Source organism: Blennius ocellaris (genome assembly GCF_963422515.1).
Source record: "Blennius ocellaris genome assembly, chromosome: 8".
NCBI lineage: Eukaryota > Metazoa > Chordata > Actinopteri > Blenniiformes > Blenniidae > Blennius > Blennius ocellaris.
Genome location: NC_137657.1, coordinates 7,791,434 through 7,815,491, shown reverse-complemented (window position 1 = coordinate 7,815,491; position 24,058 = coordinate 7,791,434). Strand labels below are relative to the sequence as shown.

General features: G+C 41.9%; 1 protein-coding gene across 1 annotated transcript in view; it reads left to right on the top strand.

Moving 5' to 3' along the window:
• The window catches only part of agmo (alkylglycerol monooxygenase), a gene marked incomplete at its 5' end in the record, with an annotated part of 58,072 nt that overhangs the window by 24,754 nt on the left and 9,260 nt on the right, over positions 1–24,058 (top strand). The window contains 9 exons of the mRNA XM_080501004.1: positions 106–209; positions 351–446; positions 4,779–4,845; positions 4,967–5,032; positions 5,770–5,849; positions 6,249–6,383; positions 8,348–8,464; positions 12,649–12,731; positions 13,785–13,890. Coding sequence (XP_080357130.1) covers positions 106–209; positions 351–446; positions 4,779–4,845; positions 4,967–5,032; positions 5,770–5,849; positions 6,249–6,383; positions 8,348–8,464; positions 12,649–12,731; positions 13,785–13,890 — 854 coding nt within the window. The remainder of the gene's footprint in view (positions 1–105; positions 210–350; positions 447–4,778; positions 4,846–4,966; positions 5,033–5,769; positions 5,850–6,248; positions 6,384–8,347; positions 8,465–12,648; positions 12,732–13,784; positions 13,891–24,058) is intronic.

The window sequence follows — 24,058 nt, the reverse complement described above, 5'->3', positions numbered from 1 at the left end:
AGCCGCCGTTAGCTTCTTAACAATCCTGAGCAGATATTAAGATGTTAAGAAACCTCAAGCCAATTTAAGTCTGCTTTGTCTGTGTTTGTGTGTGTGTGTCTTCAGAGGTGGCTGTCCTTTGGGCTTCTCACCAGGTTCACCACAGTTCGGAGTATTACAACCTCACCACCGCCCTCAGACAGTCCGCCACCCAACAGTTTGCCTCATGGGTAAGATGCAGTTCATCCAAGAGGATAAGTCAACAAACCCACTAACAAGAACTGCTTCTGTCATCGAGGCCTAAAAATTTGTTTTATGTTACTTCTTGCTTTATTTTAGACTCTTGACTTTGGTCTTTTTTTTTTTTCCAGGTTTTTTACCTCCCCTTGGCTCTGGTTGTACCTCCATCCGTCTTTGCCGTTCACATCCAGTTAAACCTCCTCTACCAATTCTGGATCCACACCGAGGTAAATACTGAAGCATGCAATCATCAATCTTCTGTAGCCACTTTAACCAACTTGGGAGTCTGGGCCAGTACAGGGCAGAATCAGAAACCACACACACACATTCATGCCTACAGGAAGGTTAGAGCCGGGGTTGTAAAATGAGGCCCGTGGGTCAAAACCGGCCGAACAAACAAGTAAATGGTAAACATTTAAAAGAAAAAATATATATTTGTATATATATATATATATATATTTATTTACAGTTTTCTTAATAGCACTGGACAAGACACATGAAAGCTAGCAAACAAGCATGCGCCTCAAAGCCATGCTGTCTGGGTGAGTTTGTAAAATCAAGCATGATGCAAGTTATATCTGAAGTTTTTGGAATATTTCAGTGTATATTGCCCCAGAAAGTATCATTCGAATTGGCTTCATGTCGAGATTGTAGTTATTTATGGTTGAAATTATTTGGTTATGCAAAAATCTAGACATTAGCATCACATTTCCATCATAAAATGCTGTTATTATGGTACTATTTTACCCTTTCAGCCATGTCAAGATGAAATTAAACTGTACTATGTGGCCCCAAACTAAAATGGAATTGTCATCCCAGAGGAGCGCATGTATATCTGCTCAAGTTTTTCATAGTATTGTCACGATATCCACACAAATGGATGAAAAAACAAAAAATGCTGACATCATAGCCTTTTAACTTTCCTGCAGTAACCCTGCCAACCAACAAGACAACAACGGAGGACAACAGGATTGTGCTTTTGCTTGCGAAGCTACTGAACTTATCTAGCAACGGCTCTTCAGCCATGCCTTCTATCTTCATTTTCTCTTTATTTCCGTGTATCTCTGTATTCCTGCAGCGGCCTTCCGTGATCGGTATAAATACTACAGGGTTTTCAGCATTTTTGGTGATTTACTGTGGTTTCGTGTGTATGGAAAAGATGTTGTAAAGGGAAATTTTTTTTTAGATTTTTTTGTTTCCATGTGGAAGTTGATGTCATAATAAGCACTCCTTCAGACTTTGCGGGGAAGTGAGAAGAAATCAGCAGAAATGCGGCACACACGCGAAGGAAAAATGTGCAGAATCTAAACAGACAAGCCTCCGGCCCAGGATCTGACATATTTGCAAATGACTAACATGCACGGACTTTGGATTTGACAGTTTGTTGGAGTTATGTGGGTTTGGTTCAGTAAATAGGTGACTGGTCCCTTTAGCAAAGGCACAAGGAGATGAGACACTGAAACCAGACAGATATCGAAGAGAGGCGAAACTAAACGGATGTGACTCGACAAAACGAGGAAAAGGAATTGGAAGTGACTGGACAAGACCTCTGTGGAGACGATGAAGTTGAGAGAAACTACAGAGGCACATTAAAGGCAGAATGAACACACCTGAATGAGCAGAGTGACGGTACATTAACCACGAGCCCGACTCAAACTAAAAGTCATTGTGGGGCATTGAAATACAGACGAATGTCATGGAAAAAAGACGACACTCCCTCTCCAGGTAGGGGAAGAGGAGCCACCCTGTTCTGGGAGGATGTTCACACGACGGTGGTGCAAACGACTCTCGAGATGGAACTTTTTGAAACGGTCCAACTCCAGCTGTACGAAATGGTTCTTCTGCACAATAACAACAGTTTCCTCCAACTTCATTGTCCGCCCATACCAGTGCCCCCAGGTGTGGTTTCTTCACAAAAACGACCAACAGCCCCAACCTGTGGTCTCTCATGTTAACTACATCCCTTTCAGTGTTTCTTCTCTTTCCTCGTAAACTGACATTATTGAATTATTGAAACATTTTTGAAACGCAAAAACGAAGCGTCCTTCGTTGAGCTCTTTCGGGCTTTTAAGTTTTCCCGTCGGGTATGGTGGGGCGGGGTCAACTGGGATGAAGCCAGAGAGTCGACCTCCGTCAACAGGATTTCATGTCCGCTGTGCAGGAAAGAAACGGATTGGATAAGACGGTGGTTGGGACTCCTTTGTGGAAGTAACACTTCCAGGGCTCCCGAACTGGACGTACTTGCACTCTGCTGCAGGTCTTTTGACATCGTTTGATCCCAACTAAAAATGTAACATCAAACAAGTCAAACAGTGGAACTTTTGCACTGCATCATTTCACTTTTTTTCCAAGATTTGTTCTGAATTGAAAGAAAAACACTTTGAAAGACTTTGAAAACAAGTCGTCTTGCAAAATGAAACGGAACTCATTGTGAAGCTATTGTGTGCCGTGTCTCACATTAAAAAAAAATAAAATTGTGAGCTTTAACAGGCTGAGTTACTGTAGAGACCATGTTTGTCGCCCTGCAGTGGTCGGGAGTCCCTCCTACAGGGCGGGGCCCCCCATTTTAGAAACCGCGAGGATAAAATATGACTGACGTGACAAGGTAGGCATAAACCAAGTAACAGTCAGATTGCAAGAGATGTAACCACAACACCACAGCTCGTATGGAAACGAAGAGAAACTTCAGTGACTGGATCAGGAGAAAGACATGATATTCATGAGTTAGTCGCATAGTTTCATTAGACAAATATTACCACAGTGCATGTTTGGATTATCATTGGATTTATTTATATGTACATATTTAAGTTGCATGATTATTTCGACTCGATACAACCAGCTCTCGTGTGGTTTCAGCTCAGTATGCATGTTTTACTCGGTGTCGCTGTTAGCGGTAAAATGAAAAAAGCCCTGTGAAGTTCTCCGTCTCCCAGTGCCAATACTAATCCGGCTGTTAAGTCTGTACTGCAGCAGAACCTGCGTTCAATAAAAAATAATGAGATTTTATAAAATATTCCAAACAGAAGCAGGACCATTGCGTCTGCCTTTTTAAAGTGACTGTTGGTATCACTTTTACAATCCCGGCGATCGTTAGAAGGAATGAATGGATTTGGAACGCCTTCCTTTTTTTTTCTTTCTTTTTTTTAGTGCACTATTAGCGAAAACAGTCGTAATAGTCACAGAATTTTCTGAGGGGATGTAATTTATGCCTCCTTTATAGGCTGGTCTCTTTTTTTTTTTTTTTTCCTTTTCTTTTTTTTGATGTCATGTAATTTACTGGCTCGCCCTTCGCTGCAGCTTCAGAGGTGGAGTGAAGTGGTGGAGACCCCTTTCATTCACGATAGAAACTCTCACGCTCGGCTGCCAGACGCAGCCATTACATGGAAATAATGAATCACTAAGAAGTGTTTTTTTTTTACTTTCCTCCATATTGAGAGGTTTGTCTTATTAATGTGAACCATCAAAATATCTGAGCTGCGAGCAAAAGGGAAAACCCTGTGAAATATGCTCAGTGTGACTCCTGTAATGTATTACAGCCCAATGATGCATCTGTTTCTTATCTTTAAACAAAGAAAAGATTGCTTTATGTCCAGAAAGCACTCGGCTCTGTTTCCGTTAATACCAGACTCTCAAACCGGGTTGAGGTGTGTGTGTTAGTAGTTGTAGTCATCATCAACAATAATGCTTCTGGCACCTTCTCTCATTTTCAATTCTACAGTTTTAAACTACCCACAGTTCTATGCTTCTTTTTAATAATTTTGTTTGCTAGGTAGGGCCAACATGAGGCATTGAGGCTAATTAGAGCAAGTCAATTTGATTTAAAAAAAGAGCAGACAATTAAAAAAACTTTATACAAAAAAAAAAAAATAGAGCAGACGAATTAAAAATAATAACAACTCTTCATTCAAGTTAGTTATATGTAAAAGTTTCAGAGCTCATATCACTTTTTTTGTGTCCATATCCGCTGCAGCTCCCTTTTATTACTCTCTTTGAAAGACAGGAGTGTTGACTCTCTGAACCATCTTGTGGCACAATGTAGTATTACAAGACTAACTGACCTGATGACCTGCTGGTTAACTTGTTTACTCCAGTACAGGGTTGTGAAACTCATTCTGGGTCACAGGCCACATAGTTGGCCAGACCAGCAAAGTAAAACCCATAACAATCCGTAAATAAACGATATGCCAATTTAACTAACCATAGCTTCCATTTTGGATCAAAATCTGCAAGAATCAACTTTGCAAGTTTGACTTTGAGCTGAAAGATGTGACATTTTCTCAGTGTTTGTCTTCAGACTCATATCAGCAGAAGGATTTCTTCAGCTTTGTGCATGCAAGTTTTCACAAACTCACTCATATTGCTCGATGCTAATACCAGTTCATTCGCTTTCCCTGGTCCAGTACTGTACTGAAAGCTGTACGCTGCTCCCATGTCCAACAGGTGTTTGTAAGCATGTTTGTATTGCACATGCCAAATGAAACTGACATGTCTACATATAACATAACTAATATTTATCGATTATGATTATTGACAAAAGATTTCCTCCAACATGTCCTCAGATGGTCTCAGACCTGGGACCTCTGGAGTGGGTCTTCAACACTCCGAAACATCACAGAGTTCATCACGGTGAGTCAAACGCTCATTAGAGATTGAATCCTTGTTGGTGAATGTCTGCACTTAGTTTTCATTCACAATTGTTCGTTGATGAGATAAACTGTGCAGTTAACATGTGAATTGACCTCAACAGGAAGAAACGAGTACTGCCTCGATAAGAACTACGGTGGGATTTTGATCATTTGGGACCGATTGTTTGGTAAGAAATAAGTCTTTTTTGGTTTATTTTCCTTTGCTAACGTATCAAGAACTTAGAATAACGTGATAAATGCGTGAAACTGCACCAGGGCGCACAACAACTTAACCTTGTACTAAACGGGGTTCGAGACTCCTGGAGTCCGATGAATTACGGTACATGAGCCACAAGCACACAATACCCAGTCATTTGCGGGTATCGCCATATGATGAAGATTTATGGCAACATATTTTTCTGAAACTGCAGCCGTTCCTGGTTGTATGAGGGAGGAGTGGGGGGAAAAAGAGAACACCTCTTGCATTGAGCAAAACACACACATAGAGTATAGAGCGGATATTTCAAAAACTTGGTGATAATCTTGTGTTTTAGTTCACAAGTTTCAGTCTTTTCAAACTTCTACTCCAGGTAGTTATGGAAACGAGACGGTTCATGTTGTCAAGCTCAGTCGCCATGGCGACCTGACACGAACTAAATACTAATTAGTTCTGGAAACAGGACATTCACCATAGCGTCAAATCGTAGTTGCTTAACAGACCTTATATTGTCAGTAATCATGCAAAATGACACCGCGAGATGTTCTCACCACAACATTAACAGACATGCAGACTACCCTGTACAAAGTTTATATTTTTTGGGTCCTCGCCGAATGAGCACCCTGGCTTTTGCACCAACAGAAACGAAAGCAGCCTCAGAAGAAGTTATTCTTTTGCTCTGCTCGTGACGGTCCGTCTCCTCCTCAGGTACGTTCGCTCCCGAATCGGACAAAGTCATCTACGGCCTGGTGTTTCCCATCAACACGTTCGAGAACCTCTCCATCCAGGTTGGTCTCACCCGGAGCCATTGATGTGGCGGCCAGCGGTCGAGCGTCGGTCCAGCCGCTCGCCTCCCTCTGAGTGTAAACACTTTCAGCATTCGAGGTGTGAGCTCGCGTTTCCCCCTCACTTGCTGAGTGGCCATTTTGTAACCATAACATTATTAGGCTACTCCAAACAAGCTGCCCAGCTGAGGGAGGAAAAGAGGCCACTCAAACAAAATGGGCTGGATGTTTTGATTATTTTCTGCTGCCCTCGCCATTGGCAGAGCCGAGCACCAGCAGCACAAGCCTTCCAACTCGGGAGTAATGGTCACATCGATTGCTTTCTTAGCATTTCCAAGTCAAATGCAATTTTTGACGCCGCATATGACGTCTGACTCTTGTTTTTCCCTCTTTCTGTTTTAGATACACTATTATTACCATGTGTTCAGAAGGTCCTGGCGGTACAAGAAAATCGTCAACAAGGTGTTGACTCTCTTGAATGGTCCGAGTTGGAGACCGGGCAAACCTCGGCTGGGCGACCACGACAACAACCCCAAGGTCTGCATCATTCCTGGAGAGAAAAATGCCCTCAGGCTTCATAACCCATCGTCTGGATACACACACACACACACACACACACACACACACACACACACACACACACACACACACACACACACACACACACACACACACACACACACACACACACACACACACACACACCAGGCCTAAATGAGTCAGAGCATTCCTCGTTGGATTCATATATTCAAGTTTTACGAGGAACTGCCACATCAAATAAAAACTGCAGAGCCTTTGTAGAGGCAACACAATAAGTTCAGTTTCACTGTCTTTAAACATTCTGCAAAAATGAAACCGCACGCTGTGTGTGTGTGTGTGTGTGTGTGTGTGTGTGTGTGTGTGTGTGTGTGTGTGTGTGTGTGTGTGTGTGTGTGTGTGTGTGTGTGTGTGTGTGTGTGTGTGTGTGTGTGTGTGTGTGTGTGTGTGTGTGTGTGTGTGTGTGTGCGTGCGCCCGCCCCCCAGTGGTTAGCTTTGAAATAATGCTGATGGTGTCACATATTTAGTTCCCTCATGCTTCACACTTAAAAAATAAAACAAAAAAGAGAATAAGAGAGAAACCCTCTTTTGCCTTTATGGTTGAATTGTCCCTTTTAAAATGCAGCGGGGGTGAATATAGACACGGGACGGAGCTGGAATTTCACAGGAATATCTTGAAAAGGTTTTATGATGACGGCTGCTTGTTGATATCTGTCTGCGAGGAGACGGAAAGGAAAGGGAGCGAAGTGAAGGAGGGGAAAAGGGTCGAGTGTGTTTCAGCTGTTTGAGAATAAGCAGAGCAAAGGACTTGAATACCTACTGGATGGGAAGGGGGGGGGGGGGGGGGGGGGGGCTCACATGTGGTGGGTTGGGTTTTCAAGATCCTGGGAAACCCCTAAATCAGAAAGAAGTCTATGGTTGGTCCTCTTTTCTTTTTCTTTTTTTCTTTTTTCAGTTTCATTGTGAAGCCCCCAGGTCGAATCATTTTGGATACACATGCAGACCAAAGCAGGTCAAATGAGTCAGCGTACATGTGTTGTGTGTGGGAAGGAGAAACTCCTACTCACAATAAATCCTGGACTTTAGCAAATGAAGCACAAGCTGATTATACTTGTTCTGGCTCTGGATACAACGGAGAGTTTGCTGAGAGTAAAGTTGCAGTGATGACAAGTTTAACCTGGTTTTCGTTACATGTGTTGAAAGCTTCTTTATCAGTTAAGCCATTTTGAAGGTATTTAACCTAACCTGCTTTTAACAAAGGAAACCGTCCTGCCTTGGTCTTTGAAGCAAAATGTACTTTTGATTATTATTAATTTTAATAGCAGACAAAGTTTTGTGCTGCGCCCAAAGTTGAGAAGCAGCTCATTACAACCCACTGAATTCATAAAACTATTGTATTCTCTGTATTCCCCACTATGAGTCCTACCGGAGTATAAAGCCCAGCTAACAGGACAAAAGTTTCTGAAAATGGCTTCCAAGGTGGATTTTAAATTAAAAACAAAACAAAACCGCTCCATCTTCATGGAAACGGAGGAAAATGCGACTTTTTGAAAACTACGACGATGTTGTCAGTGGAGGAATTTTAAATTGTCACATAAATATTGTGTAATGAACCCTGAGGCTTCTGGCCTTGTTACGATTTTTTTTTTTTTACAACTAACTCTTCTGCTCCTCCTCAACAATTGTGAGCAACAAGAGGGAAATAAGAACATATAATAAAACCAGAAGATGTTTCCTGCATGGTTTGAATTTCAAGTATGTGAGTCCTACATTTCTTTCCCAGCAAAGTTCAACGTGACCAAGATAAGATTTCTTATGTCGACATTAATCTTGAAAGAATTGCTGTTGTATATGTACAGTTCCTGTTCACTGAGAATTGTTCCAGAATATTATAGCACCTACACAAAACGGAAAAACAAAAACCGGGGTTTGGGGAGTTGAACATGTTTATTTTCCCTGCGCAGATTACCGGAAAGGAAGTTCCTCACAATCCCAGTTGGACGCTGCCTCTCCAGGTTTATGTGGTCATACATTTCCTGCTGCTGCTGAAGACTTACCACGAGGTGTTTGACAACAAACCGGTACGTGTCTGTCGTGATTTACACGCCGTCGCCGACGAAACAAGGCGAAGTGTGTCTCGAGGACTCGAACCTTTGACCCCGTTTGACCATCGATATGTTTAGTCTTCTGTAATTCCTCATACGAAGCATGACACTGTGGTTCAGAGCTCTTCATTTAATACTGCCAGAGACTCTTTTTTTTTTTTTTTTCTTTTCTGCGCTTGTTCGCCAACATTATTTTACCCAATTATGCAGTTTGTTGCGGCTGGTCACGGCGGATCAGCGTCCTCTACTTAGCCGGCAGGAAAAGCGCGGGCCGGCCTCGCATCATGACAGAATGACGGATGGACGTTCCCCTCGAGTACAACCTCTGTCTATTATTTTCCACTCGACAAGCCAAAAGACCCCCTTCCTCTTTCTTCGGGGGGGGGGGGGAAGAAGCTGGTCTCCTCAGCAGTTATCTTTGGACGGCCCTTTTCCCCCAGCCATACTTTTGGTTAGCCAGAAAGTGTTGTCACGCCCAGGTTCTTCAAACTGCTAACTCCTCTCCTCCCGGTCCTCCCTCTCTCTGATCACTACCTCCATGGGGCTCGTTCAGTTGTGGTCCCCCGCTCACACACACACACTGGTTGTGTGTCCCCCCCCCCCCCCCCCCAAACCCCCCACCCTCTCGGAGAATGAAACACCAGCTGGTGGTCCTGCAGTGAACACAAACGCCTTAATTGTCGAGTCAACCATTTCCCAACCCAAATAGCCTTCAGGATGCAGCAATCAGGACTTGGAGAGAAAATAACAAAGTGAGCACCCCCTCTCCCCCCCCCGACGATAAATCATGTCACTGTTATGTATTTATACCCAAAATGTTCACTACCTGCTTATTTCGCTTGACACTTGATGATACACTGCCGGGGCAATTTATGGGCCCTGCGTTAATTTGAAGTAGTGCAAACGTGGCTTTTTGAAAACAGCCGTGTTTCGCTCTCCAATTGCATCATCGTCAGGCCAACATGTGTTTTATTCTAGGTTTGCTAAACAGTCATTAGCGGCAGCAAGGGGAATTTAGTGTGACGAGGCTTTTTTATCTGGGAGCAAACCGCCGTCAGTGTTTGGACGTCAGTTGCTTCAAGGATGGAAGTCGAACTTTAACTTTAATTTTAACTTTAACATGCGGCTCCGTTCACGCAATGTTTTTTTTTCTTAGTTTTTTTCTAAATTACGCGACGTTTGCAAGTGAAAACGTAAAAGTTTTTTCCGTTTTTCACGTCAGTTCACATGCATTATCAGTAACTCAGAGTTACTGATCATGCAACTTTTTGAAAACAGTTCCCTTGGTGGAAGTTTCAGAAAACACTACATGGAATCAGGTTAAAACTCTCCTCTTTTAAAATGCGGCCACTGTGCATCACGGCCAAAGTAAATAGTTGTTTTGCATATGCGCCAGTAGATGGACAATAACAATACTGGCGGCCTCAAGAGTGACAATCCAGCTTGGTAGTGTGTCCATATGAATGTCCGTATCCTCTCCACTGTTCATGTTTATAGCATGTAGTTCTCTGTGTGCATCTGTATCTGGATATCTGGATTCATTACGAAAACAATCTCCAGCGCCCACTCATGTCCCAACATCTTAACTACATCGTTTCCTTGTGAACGGCCATTGTTGTCAAAACAATGCCGTGTAAATGCAAAAATTTGAAACGTTGCAGTGTGAACAGGGCCGAAGAGTTGAGATATTGTTCCGTTGTAATCACGTCTGTGTCTCTCTCACTGTGACCCACGTTGCAAACACTTTTACCGCCGCTCAGGGTTTCCCACACAGAAGAGGCTCGGTCAAATATTAATCTAGCTCCTGCGGGGGTTTTGGTGTTTTGAGTGAACAAGAAAACCCATGAACACACTGGCAGAACATGCAAACTCCACAGAGAATATGGGTAGTTTTGCCTTGTAACCTATTCTTTTGGCCACTTGTTTTTATTACATCTGATACTTAAACTTGTATGTAACCGTTAAATCCAGTCTGTGAAAACTTAATTTACTCCAGTGGCCACACGAAACCCACTTTTACCCAAGTTGGGCCAGATCATTTCTGTAATGGCATATACATAATTGAATAACAATTTTTGTTGTTTTTATTCAGCTATTCTTTTACAAAACCATACGTGACATCTGAAACCATTTTTGACACAATGAAACACAAAAAACTGGCCAGTTATCTTCACCGGAGCATCACACCGGCTGCAAATGTTTACTTCTGGACAAATCCATGTCAGCTTTAGGGATACAATAAACTGAAAAACGATCCCAGAAGAGATTAGTTGAGGCATCCATAGTTGCATTTTGATGGGGGTTGCACACATTTCTGTTCCCTATGAATTCTGTCTTTGGAGGGAGAAGTGTGCTGAATGGTTGATTTAAATAAATACTACATAATGTCTTCTTTCCATTTTTTAATCTGAAGGTTGGATTCAATCTCATTTTGGCTCAAATCCTTGTGTATTCATTATGTATAATGAATACACAATATTAATAATACGTATACTTGGATCAAGTATACGTATTATTTATATATTCACATTTTATCACATTTTCTTTTCTTTTTGAAAAAAAAGGAATGAATGACTCCTTTGCAATGGTAATATGCTTTAGTTTCCACTAAATTAATGCAGTCCTGTGCAAAAGTCCATTTTTCTATTAATTAAATAGGGTTTAACAAATGGATTTGTTCACACTGTTTGCACCAAAACGACTGGGATTAATTACAGAGAAATGATGTATGAAAACATCAAGTTGACTTTGAGCTGCGTTTACGTGATTAACTGGCGACTTTCTATTTAAATCCCTTCAGAAGTTTTTTTTCACTGTCCAACCGGCTTTCATAGTAACGGTTGATATAATAGTCGGCGTAATGAGTTATTCTGCTCGCTGCCACCAGATGTGAAATGTCTCTGGTGTCCTCGGCTGTTGTTGCCGCAGTGTGACACCTGATCTCATTAAAAAATTAGCGCGGCGAAGGAGCCGCGGCACATTTCACCCCCTCTGGAAATGAAACGCGACTCCCATGTGAAGACGCTGCGGAGGATTCAATCTCTCTGGCGCCCAGCGTGCCTCCAGAGTGACAGATACTCCAGCAACAACAACAACGGGCCGTTCTGCCGAGCCTCTTGGCTCATTAGACGCAGATAAGTTCACATAACCTCCGATACCAAAATAAATTCCCGACTCGTTACACCTCTTTACCAGAAATAACTGTGTCTGGCCTCTGAACCCAGTGAGTACTCTCCTCCCGACATAAACTGCGACCGTCCTCGGGTGGCTTTTTTTTTTTTTTCCTTCTTCTTCTTTTCTTTTCTTTTTTCCCCCTTTCCCCTCTCCAGCCTGACAGATGGATCAAGACCAAAATTTCTCCCCATTTGATTCATGGAAAACATAATTGTATCATCCCCTCTGTGTTCCCATAAGAGGGCTCGGATAATGGCGTTCTCCGGTGGGGGCTTACGCCTGGATAAACACGGAGAAATACCGTTTCAGTGCATCCTGTTGATGGGTTGATTTTATGTTGACTATATATGGCCTTCTGGGTATGTACAGTATGGGAGCAGTCGGTATGATTTGGCTGTCAGGCTCTGTATTGAGTGTCGAAGAAATATAAACCTAAGCTGACAGCCCGCAGCATCCTCAGGAGACGCCGGGGTTCCAGCTGCTGCCCTCAGCCAAGGCCTTGGGCTGCAGAACGGGAACGAGGCCGTACATCACGCTCTGTACTTAAGTGTGTTTCTGCGCTTATGCACACGTCCCAAATAGCTCGATAAAGGTCAGCGAGAATCTCATCGGGATTTTCTGTTGGTTGGGTTTGGCTTCGTTCGGGGGGGGGGGGGGGGGTACCAAGCATCCAGTCCCCCCTCCGCTGTGGTCTGGTCCCCCCGTCAAGACCCGTCTGGGATGATTAGAGCGTCGGCGTAAACTAAGCATGTCGATGCAAAGTAAGAGGCGGAGGGCTTTCGTCCATGCCAACGCACTTACTCCGAAGGTCAGGCGTGTTTTGGTTGGCATCGGCAAGTAAACAGTGGAGCAGCACTGCGGTTTATGACCGCGCTCCCTGCAAGGTCCCCCGTGAACGTAACTTGACCAGCCACGATACTGACTTGAGGTTTCCACTGTAATGTATTTTTTCCTGACCACCGTTTCTCACGGCATCTCCTTCCTAGATGCTGTCCCAGCTCACCCTTCTGGGTATGTCTGGCTACATCCTGCTCACCCTCACCTCCCTGGGCTATCTCATCGACCAGAGGTACGGCACGTCTGGATCGTAGCATTTGCAACGTCTGATTCGTTTGGAATTTCATTTGGGCTTCGCCTCCTCTTGAGGTGCAAGAGAGGTGGGAGGCTGTAGAAGTGGGAAATAAGCCAGAAAAACGAAACTTAAATGTCTGATTAGTTAACTTTACGTTTTCTTCAAGTCAAATAAACGGGTTTGTCGTATCTACAGTGAGCAAAGCCACAGTGTCTAGAGGGAGCAGCCAGCAAACCAAGCGTGAAAAGGTGGAGTTTGTTTGACTGGGAGTGATGCAATGCCACATTTCTGTTATTTTACAAAGATGCGTCTCTTTTCTCAATGAAATTGATGTCTTGCGACAAGTCGGCAACACAAAAACTGGAAAATATGTGAATTAACATACATTTTTGCTAATCAATCTAGTTTTATGCGACAAAGTTGCTGAAACTCCTGACGCATTTTATTTTGGTCAAAATTGGTGTGAAGTTTCTATCTATGTTCAGCGACACTCGCTGCACATTGACGTGATGCTCACTTGAGAGTCACACAACAATTCACCAGATGTACTTGGCAATAATGGTAAAGATTATTGACACTGACTGTCTGGGTCAATGAAGGTTTGTGAATTTGTTGAACATTCAGAAAATCAAGTCACACGTTGGCAAAGTCCAGCAAGTCCTAAGAGGTCGGCTAATGTTTCTAGAGATTTGAAAATTCTTATATACATATTCTTATACAATTCGATCATCCTCTGACTCCTAAACTTTAAAAATTATTAGTCTGGTTTGAATCTGCCAGTGCTGTCAAACCTGGACTTTTCTTTCTTATACCTAGAGATTATGTCTTTAATCTTGATTTTCTTGTTACTTACTGATAAAGTCTTTTCACTCTTTGCCAATAATTCAAAATATGATTAATTATCTTGCTTATTCTTAGTGAATTACCCAAGTAAATACATTATTATGGATCAAAATCTGCAGAGTTGTTTGTACATGTATAATTTCTCTCTCATTGAAAGGATGATTTCTCCTCGGTGGTGTTTTTGTTTGTCTTCGTTTCAATGTGCAGACCGACGGCCGCCGTCTTAGAGATGCTGCGCTGCGTCGTCATGATGGCGGCGCAGAGGTACGGATACATCTCGCCCATCGTGCCTTCGCTCGCTGTGCCCACGGAGGTAAGATCAACTCTTTTGTGCTCCTTCAGAAAATAAGGTATAGCTGCTGTTTTTCCCCCTGGCACTGGGAAATACTCACTGGGAAAAAATAGTGTAGGATTGATTTAAGGGACATGGGCGTTGCTTTATTGTAAGTCAAGATTTTTGATTGGAAAATAAATGCTCTGACCTTTAAATGTACGTTTATCAGGGCTGCCTTTTGCGAGAATGACTCTACAGGAACATCGAGAAAATAAATAGATATAGTATCACAAACATATTGGGGGTAAAATGGGTACTTTACAGACATGTTTTACTCCTAAAAAGATGGTTATATATCTGGCTTGTGCAATACTAGTTAATTACACATGCAAGTTACAATATGAGTATTGCGATGTGACTTGTGGTGAATATTTCTTCTCTTCTTGGACCTTTTTAAAAAAAAAAAAAAAAACGTAAACACACTGCATTTCTTTTTAATTTTACATTGATTTCTAAGCTTTTGAGCTTCTGACTTCTGGCCTTTTGACTCCTCGTGTTCTGTAAGGTTGAAATAATGAGATTCTGAACAATCCATTGTTCATGCAATTAAGTGCAGCAGGTCTCTCATGATCGGCCATTTATATTGAAGTGTAATGGATGAATGTACGCTGCAACAGCTTATCTGTTTCAGTTCAGGGTTTCTATTTTGAATATGACGACAAGCCTGCCATATATCATGCAGCCCTACTGCATCGCTGTCGATGCAACTGATCATCTGACAGTTAGTTGTGATGAGGCAGAATGACATCAAAGAGTTTTTGAGGTTTTTCCCCCCATTTGTAACAGAACTCCTGATAAATGTGTGATGAAGTTCTCCTCTTGGTGTTGATGGATGTGTTGTTTAGCAGTTGGAGCGAATGTAAGCTTTGAGCTTTGAGTAAGTTTGACTAACTTGTGACAGATAGTTGACTGTTCCTCCTGCGCAGACTTCATTCCTGACACCAGAGGAATGAAGTCTGGCCCATGTGGTTCCAACCAACAGTCAGTCTGCTGGAGCTCAAAGTGCTGCAGAAGTGAAGGAGTGGCTGGTTTTGATAGAAACATTTCAGAAAACGCAGTTTATTCACAATACAGAAAACGTTTGGGCAGTTTTGCATAATGATGAAAACACGGAGAATAATAAAGAAAATATGTGATGGAACCTACTCATAAGAACATAAGGGAACCTAACCGGTAACTAAAGCCATGCCCAAAGATCCTGGGAAACCAACTTGAACAGCAGAACCCATATTCTAAATCCTACTTCTTCTTTTTTTTTATGTTTATTTGTCTATTTTTTCTTGACGCCTCAGTTTCATTTTTCCACCTTTAAGATCTCAGAGAATCAGTAAGCCTTTTTTTCTTTTTTTGGTGCAACAGTGATTATAAAGACAGACAAATGAACAAAATCAAGGTGATGTATAATGGTGACGACAATAGCCTGAGATACACAATCTGGTTTGGTGGCTTGGTGAATGTAAAGAGGGTTCAGCGTTCCAGGTATTGTAGAATTGATGTGCAGGTTTTTGGATGCCGTCAATTTTTCCCTTTGAGTTGTGGATGTCTTTCCTTTGTCCTTCCAGTTGAAGAACAGAGTGTTTTAGGTGATGGTCAGTTTTAGTAATAAAGAAGGTTTTAAGTGATGAGGCAGCTATAATGTCAAAGTGTCACCCAGTAATGTAATTGATGGGCAGACAAAGCAATCTTTAATAATTCCTGCCACACTTGGTATTTTCTACTAAATTTGCTGTAAAATGATTGAGAATCTCCGTTCTGTGTGGGAGAAACGAGCAGCGAACATTCTAGTAACAAATTAACCACAAAATAACAACCAGTATTTTTAAATGACCTTTGACACTCGGGCCCAATATGCAAGTATTTCACAGAAAACAAATATTGAATCTACTATTGAGGCAAGGGGCAAATACGTCTGTACACATTATGAGGTAGGTGGTCTTATTGTTATGACTGACAAGTGTGTATCACACGTATTTAGAAAGTAAGCCACTGGAGTTGATCTTAGGTTAGATATCCTGAACTTCTGTTTTGTTTTGTTTTTTTGTTTTTTTTTTATCAGCGAACTAACTCGCTGCTAACGCCGCCCCCTTCAAATAATATCATATTATTTAGATTTGTTTTGTTTTGCTTCGTTCTCAAGCTTTGAACGATCATAAATTCCACAGACGCAGGCCCCGGCGAGACCACGTTTACCAGACAACAGCCAGGAGTTTAATTAATTCTGTAGTTTGGCCAAGTAGCCGGAGCCCAGTTGTTTGTTCAGCTGCAGATACGAGCGGTGGCCAGTTAAAACAAAAAGGCCGGGTTTCTGATGGATTAATGGACTGAACACATGAGCGAAACGTCATGGACCTTTTTTTTTTTTTTCCTACGAGTGGCGCTGCAGTAACGCAATCATAAAAATGGACGCAACACGTTGCGGTCGGAGACGTAATGGTCACTGGGTGGAATTAAAGATCGGCCAGAAAGATCCAAAACTTCACTTCAGTTTCATGTTTATGTTGATTTTACTCGTACAAAATAATGTTAATGGAGAAACAGAGTGCGCTCCAAAGTCATGAAACTGTAGATGTTGGGTTTTTTTCTTGCTTTGCTTGCTGCTCTCTGAAGAGTTGAGGTTTAGAGCTCACGGAAAGTGCAGTTGATAAATCAGTCTTTTGATTTTATTTGCAAGGTGGATGCTTTAATTTTTCCAGAGTCTAATTTTAATCAAAACTGTGCGACAAAACACATGATGAAATGAAAATGACTACACTCTCCACATAAAGCCAATTTTAATGATGCGTTCCGGCGCAAAATACAGTGGAAGGTAGAAAAAGCGGTTGTACTCTGCATGTTTTTACAAATTCCTCCTCCGACAGCGTGGCTTTGAGGCGAGTTTGAAAAGCAGCAAGGCAACTCGGTTTCATGGCAGCAACACCGACGTCTCAGTGTTGTGTTTGCTACTTTTAAGAAATTTGTTAAAAAAATTAATAAATAAAAAATTGTGCCTATTTGCTTGGTGGTTTGGCCGGATTAGAGTCTCTCCCAGACTGATTATAACCCACAAGCCTTATGTTTGACACCTTCGATCTAAACGGGCAACAAAACCATGAAACACACAGCTTTATATTTTTCAGACGTATTCAGATGGAGCAAAATCAACTTCAAGCTCCACCCTCCACAGTCGTCCTCCTTTTTCATGTGGGGAAACCTAATTGCCCACCTTTGGTCTGGGGTATTTAAACACATTATTCACATCAAGACTGTTAAATACCCTCAGACCTCCTGGGACCGACACCTGCCCGCAATGTCTTTTATATTCATGAAAAGAAGTTTAAGTGACTCCTGAATGTCCCAGACATGAAAGTTTCCTAAACTATATAACGTAATTTTTCATAGCCCTGTAATTACTCGTCAGCTAATGGAAACTATTGAGTCATTTGGTTTAATCCACGGCGTGGCGTCCTTTGTACACATTAAACCAACAATATTAATGAAAGTGTTAAAAGACAGAAAAGCCCAATGCACCACCCTATTGGCCCACAGCTGGGGAATTAACAGGGAAATGGTGCATGTCCATCTCCCAAAATCAAACCCTATTTTAACCTTTTACCAACTCAATACAATAACTACAGTTACTGTATTACTAAATATGTTTTGGCAAATAATATGCTTGGTTCATTTCTAAATTAGTGGCTATAATTCTCACTTGTTAGAGCAGTTTTATAGAATAAAATAGTAAGAATATAATAAAATCATGTTTGTTTTAAGTGTGGATGAAAATTGCATGTGGTCCAACCATCTTTTAGTTCTTGCCTGGGAAAATGTTAATTTCATTGCCAGGTAACTTAAATATCAGTTACGCTTGTTAGTGTAGTCCGGCACCAGCAGTTGCACTACTGATCAATTTAACACATTTTAATTAAATCCATAATCAATCATCTGATGGTTTCTACCTTTGATGGAAGTTGCAAGTTTGACGTCTTTACATTGAATACCGGCAGCGGGTTTGGTCATGTAAAAGTGGTGTGGGGGATCCAACCTGCAATTTTCTAATTAAGAGACGACTCCATCTACCAACTGAACCACAGGATTCCTTAATAACTCCCCAAAACAATTCAAGAAACCATGATTAAAAAAAAGAATGTGTATTTTAACATTAATATAATTACAACAATTAAATCTAATTCTATTGATTCAAATTCTAAAATAAACGTAATGGCTAAATAATGCAACTGACACCCATCAAATTCTATTTTTTTTTAATGGATCCCAACATGTTTTTAGAAAGTCCAACATCAACGAAAATGTTCCCAGTCAGAGATGGCAGCTCTGCTTTGTTTGGATATGAACACAAGTGTGTTGCTGCTCACCTGCTGGTGAAGTTGACGTAATCATTGGCTGCAGAGACATAGACCGTAATGAATAATGATTAAAATCACATCCTGTAAGATTAGATTTGCCCCGGCCTCACTAACATTAGGATTGTAGAGGAAGAAGTGGTGCAACCTTGTTCATGATCTGATCAGAGTCCATGTAAACGGCCCATCGGAGCTTTGAGCTCATTACGCAACATCGACTGGACGATGAAGGAGTCAAGGCTGCTTTTAAACACATCAAAATACTTGAACAAAGTCTAAGAGCCTGGTTTTAAGTGAAAATACAAAACTTTAGTTGTGCTGTCGGTTTACACGACAACAGTGCTAGAAACGATGGGAAAATGACACTTTTTGAAGCGCTGCGACTGCGTGTGAACACCACGGTCATAATAAAGGGGTCTTTTGCGTGAGTAGATGGACAATAACAACAATGATTGAGCGTTGTGACTCCTTATTCTCCAGTTTGATAGTTGACCGTCACCCAGAATAGCAATCCAACTCGTTCGTCTGTCCATACGAATGTCTGTGCACTCGCCATTGTTAGTGTTTGTCTGTGGTTTCATTACTAAAAGAACCAACGGCACGTACTAGTACAACTACATTGTTTTCTGTGTAAACGGACATCGGCTGAAGCACATGAACCCAATTCAATACTGACTGAATACGATGGAACTCACATCATGTGATCCACTTTTTCATCATTGAATGGGACATAAATAGTTATATATAGTTATATATAGTTAGAAATAGTTATGTTGGATACAAAATTGACCATGTAACACACACACACACACACACACACACACACACACACACACACACACGCACACAGGAAAGCGAGAAATATAACGTGTTGGATTCATGCTGACACGTCCTCCTGTCAACACTTTATTGCTAATTGCCTTTCCTATTATCATAACATGCTCTGTTTTATAGCCACGGCCTTATTGAATATCAGGTTTTATATGATATTTTATCCACTGGATATTGCAATCGTCTTAAAAACAACACACACACACACACAATTCCAGATCTTACAAACTGTGCAAAACGCTGGAAGCAGAAGAAAACGACGAAAATGATTTTTAATAAAGTGACTAAAGGATCCCAGTGTAACCTGCAGGAATCCTCAGATCATGAAGTCACGGTGGGGGAAATAAAGACGTCAAATCTTCGACAGCCTTCACTCTGACAGCGTGTGTGCGACTGTGTGTTGTGTGGTCTGTTTTGTGCGCACGTGTGTGTGTGTGTGTGTGTGTGTGTGTGTGTGTGTGTGTGTGTGTGTGTGTGTGTGTGTGTGTGTGTGTGTGTGTGTGTGTGTGTGTGTGTGTGTGTGTGTGTGTGTGTGTGTGTGTGTGTGTGTGTGTGTGTGTGTGTGTGTGTGTGTGTGTGTGTGTGAGAGCTGGGTGCTAAGTCCAGGCCTGCAGCCCTGTGATCTACGAGTCCAGATGTGTCGCCCAATTGACCATAAAATTGGCGTGCCTTTCTGGCTCTGGCGAGCCCAACAGTATGGCGGCTGACCTCTCATTACTCGCAATCCCTGTTTCCAACAGCCTCTTTTATTTTTCAGCCCCCCCCCCCCCCCCCTCGCCGCCGCCTTACTTTCTCTCCCTGTCTTTCTCTGCCTGCGTCGTCTCGGTGTGAATGAGAGCAACACTTCTGGAACCAATTAGCGTCGTCTGCCGCTAACTAGCGCCGGCTGATGAGATTTGCAATCGCCGCTTTTATGTCCTCCGACTCGCACATCTGTGGCGCTCAGGTGTTCGAAATGACAACTTTCTCACCTCTCTCGCCGTGAAACCCGAATAAAAGTGCACGGCTTGTAATTTCTGGGGGAAAGAGAAAGAAAGAGAAAAGAGGCTGATTTATGCCGCACGTGCTGCACGGCTGTGTCACTTTGACGGCGCTGGGAGTTTTTTATGCAGCCGTCGTCCTGGAGCGAATCATTAGGCCTCATTTCAAGTCGCAGTAGATCAGGTTGACCCGAATAAATGTCTCGCTCGCAGGTGGGGCTCATTGAGAGAAAAAAAAAAAAAGAAGAAATCCTCACGGTTTATTTGGAACGGGTCCTGACATATTTGTGCCCTTTGTTCAGAAGTACAGGCGGAAAAAGGAAGAAAAAAAAAATGAAACCACCCCAAAGCTTAAAGGTACTTTAATGATGTATGGATCTGACGCGTCGGGGGTGGGGGTGGGGGGGGGGGGGGGGGGGGTTTGAAGTTGGGCCAATCAATTAACAGGCACTCGAAATGGAGAATGGGGGAAATTCACATTTAATTGTATTCAGACTCCCTGTATGTGCAGGAATAGAGCAAAAAAAAAAGAAAAGAGAGAAAAGTACAAAAACTAGGTCGGTTTGTGGTCCTTGAAAACCAGTGGTGTGATATACTGCACCCTTAAAGCTCACAGTGGTATTTATAGTGGCTCTGGAGATTTCCCTTGTAAAGCTGCAGGCTTGACCTGTAAAGCGGGGCTCCCAGCCGCCCACTCGCCGGCCCCACAAACCCGCATCTGCGCCGCTGAGCGCGTGTTTTTGAGGTTATTAATGTTTGAGTGTATTTCTGCCGCTGTGTGATGTTTTAGTGACGCTTGTTTCGGATTCATGGTCACAGGCAGGATGTAGAAATAAACTAAAGATGGGTAATTGTTGTAATGTTGGCGATCGTTTTAAAATCATCTCTTAATGTCCACTGATTTGCTGTCATGGTCGTGTCAACTAATAAACATGTAGATTATATCATTTTTCATTGAGAAAGCGAAGTTAAAGCCCAACTGGTGTGTTCGGGGCAGCAGGCATGTTCTTCAACATTCGAAAACTTAAATCGGAACTGTGAAAGTAGAAGTTTTGTTAGTTTGTAGACGTACCTGGTGGTAAAGTTTTGACCCACGTTCTCTAGTTTCATATTGAGCTTTTTCTATTCTGTTCTGTTTTGTTTGATTTGATTCCATACCAAGTAAAACCGTCGCTCGCCGTCTTATCTGTATGATAGTGACGCCTGATTTGTGAGCGAAACTGTAAGATTACGTGTGAAAAGAAAGGAACTGAGGGTATTTATTGTAATATAGTTATAAAAAAAAAGACAAGGCAAACAATGTTCCTTATTTATTCGTCGTTACAACATTCGTTTTTCTTTGCTGAAATAGTAATTGTGTGTGGAAAAATGGCTTCATCTAATAATGTCAGCAATTATAAACTCAGGTTTAGTTTATATGTAAAAGAGTTTCAGGCTTTTGTCGGTGTTTATAAGGGAATTTTGCTTTTTATCATCCGTCATTGAGATTTTTGATTAAATGATATCAACTGCTAAACATCACAATGAGGATTCACCCAAAGTGACGAGCTTTAAGGTTGAAATATATGTTATATATGATTTACTATAATAGACATATGTAAGACGTAGAATGTCTTATAAAACTGCCATTTCTTTGCACATTTGAAAAGCCTCCGGCTCTGTCTTCCTTCCGTCATTGGCACATTGACAGAATACAAACCTCAGGTTTTATTAGTTTAAATCACTGCTTTTCAACTGGTCTGGCCTCCAAACTCATCTTATTGAACAAAAGACAAAAACTTTATGAGCAAAGGTGAAATTTGACAGAAACAATCGTAACTTTTACATTCATTCGAATTGAAAAACCTTAACTTCAACCTTTTCTTTCACAATGATTCAGTATAATTGAGCTTTGCTGTGCTCGAGTTTCAAAATGTTCAATCAAAAGCCACTTTGGTTTTAACGGCTTCGCCCTTTATTACTCTCTAACCTCAGGAAGAATATGTAAACAAACTTTGTGGGTCTTCTGCAATGTGAAATGTCTCTTTTAAACTCCAGTTCAAGGCAGAGTGGCCACTTGGAGGTTATTCTTTCTTTTCGTTTCTTCTTGAGTTGGACCAGTGTTGTGTTGCGACCCGCCAGTTGACAATCTGACCGTGATCGCCCAATGCGTTTTGTTATTTTACATTTTACATTTGCTGCTCTGCATTGAGGAGCTTCCAAAGATAGACCCGGTGCCTTGCTTCGTGCTCAGCTGCCAACTTGGCAAGACTTCACGAACACATTATACAAAGTCCCAGACGTGCGGCGCAATTAAACACATAAAGTCAACACGCAAATGTACCAACACTCGGCAGCTGTTTACGTCCGCTGAAAGCAGGCCTGCGTAAAGTCCTCTGCTAATGGAAAGACATTTCATGTAAAACCAACTCCACAATAGCCGTAGTTTGTACAGAGACGTGTCAGCTCCTTTAACAAGAGCCTGAAGTGAGGTTTGCATTTTATCCCCGGCCCTCTGGCCGTGCCGACTGTGTTAATATGGCCCCTCTTCCAAACTTCAACCAGATGTTTTGGGTAATGAACCTGTTGGTCGGACGGCACTTCGCTGTTCTGCGACGGCGGCTCGCACTTCTGAGGGCGTCTTGCTTTCCCGTGATTGAAATGATGCTTCTGTTGCCAAACAATAGTCCAACATGAGCAGATATTCATTCATGCGTTTGGGAATCCAGCCTGTTTCCCCCGTGAGGTCAGTCAGCCGAGGCTCCCATGGCTACGTGCAGTTACACGTTGGCTTAATAATTGTTTTCTAAAGGCGCGTAGAAGTTCTTCGGTTATTTATTGACTCTTCAGGACAGATGTGCTCCTCTGCTGCCTGTGCTTATCAAGTGATTTGGTCTCATTTTCAACATGTATACTCAAAAGTTGAGTTATTGGCACTATAACACCTATATAGGCAGCTGCCATTCAACGTGCTCAGTCCATCAATTAGGGACAGTCCCAGGTTCAGTGTCTTGCTCAAGGACACTTGACATTTTATTTGTTGGTGCTTTTCAGGACGGTGTAAAAAGAAAATATTCTGAAATATAAATACTTCAAAGTGTGGATTAGCCCACAGTAAATGGACCTAAATAGTCTAAAATAGTGCAAGTTTTTAAAAATGTATTTATTTATTTATTTAAATAGCTGAGCGGTTCATTCTGAAAATGTTAGATGGCAGGTGTTTCCAGAGGTTTGTGGCAGAGCAGCTGAAGGCGACGGACCCCCTCATCATCGTCACAAAAAACACTTTAATAGATGCATTCTAACTTAATATTATCTAAACATTAGATTTTTTTGATTAATTCTCAACTGTATCAATGAAACAGATGTTTTGGAGAAACAACAATTGGAGAATTATCAACCACGTTAAAAATAATTCTATTCTAGTGTTTGCGAATCATTTCAGTTCTTAATGAAAACGTGGTGCCTTTGACCACATTTTGACTTTTTTTTTACTGCCTCAGTGACTGGTACCAGTGTGAGGCTTTCATGCGAATTTACAAAACTTTATCAACAAAAACCTTATACACCGGCCCTTATTTTTCCAGTGTATGTTTGTGCGGAGAATTGGAGGAACTCGAGCGAAGCAGCAAGTGCAATTCATCACAAACTTGTAACGCATTAATAACTTCACCAACAGACATGGTTACATTTAAGCAGCGTTAAGTGGCTTGACTTTTCTCAACAGTTTAACTTTTAATGCTCTCTTAAAATTTTATTTCAACTACCTGGTATGAGCACAAAAAAAACAAAAAACAACCTTTTTCTATTTCTTCAAATTTTCTGTGTGTGAGCTGTGTTTTCTGGGCGCCGACAGTCAGGGGGGCGCTGGTGGGAGTTCCAGTGATGTAACACGTGCCTGCACGCTGTGTGGGGCCCCTGTTTTTTGCCCGGAGGTGCATTGGAAACAAGCTGCAGAGCTGAACGCAAGACACCGTATATCCCGGAGTAATTATGCAGCTATTCTCTCGTTTGGCC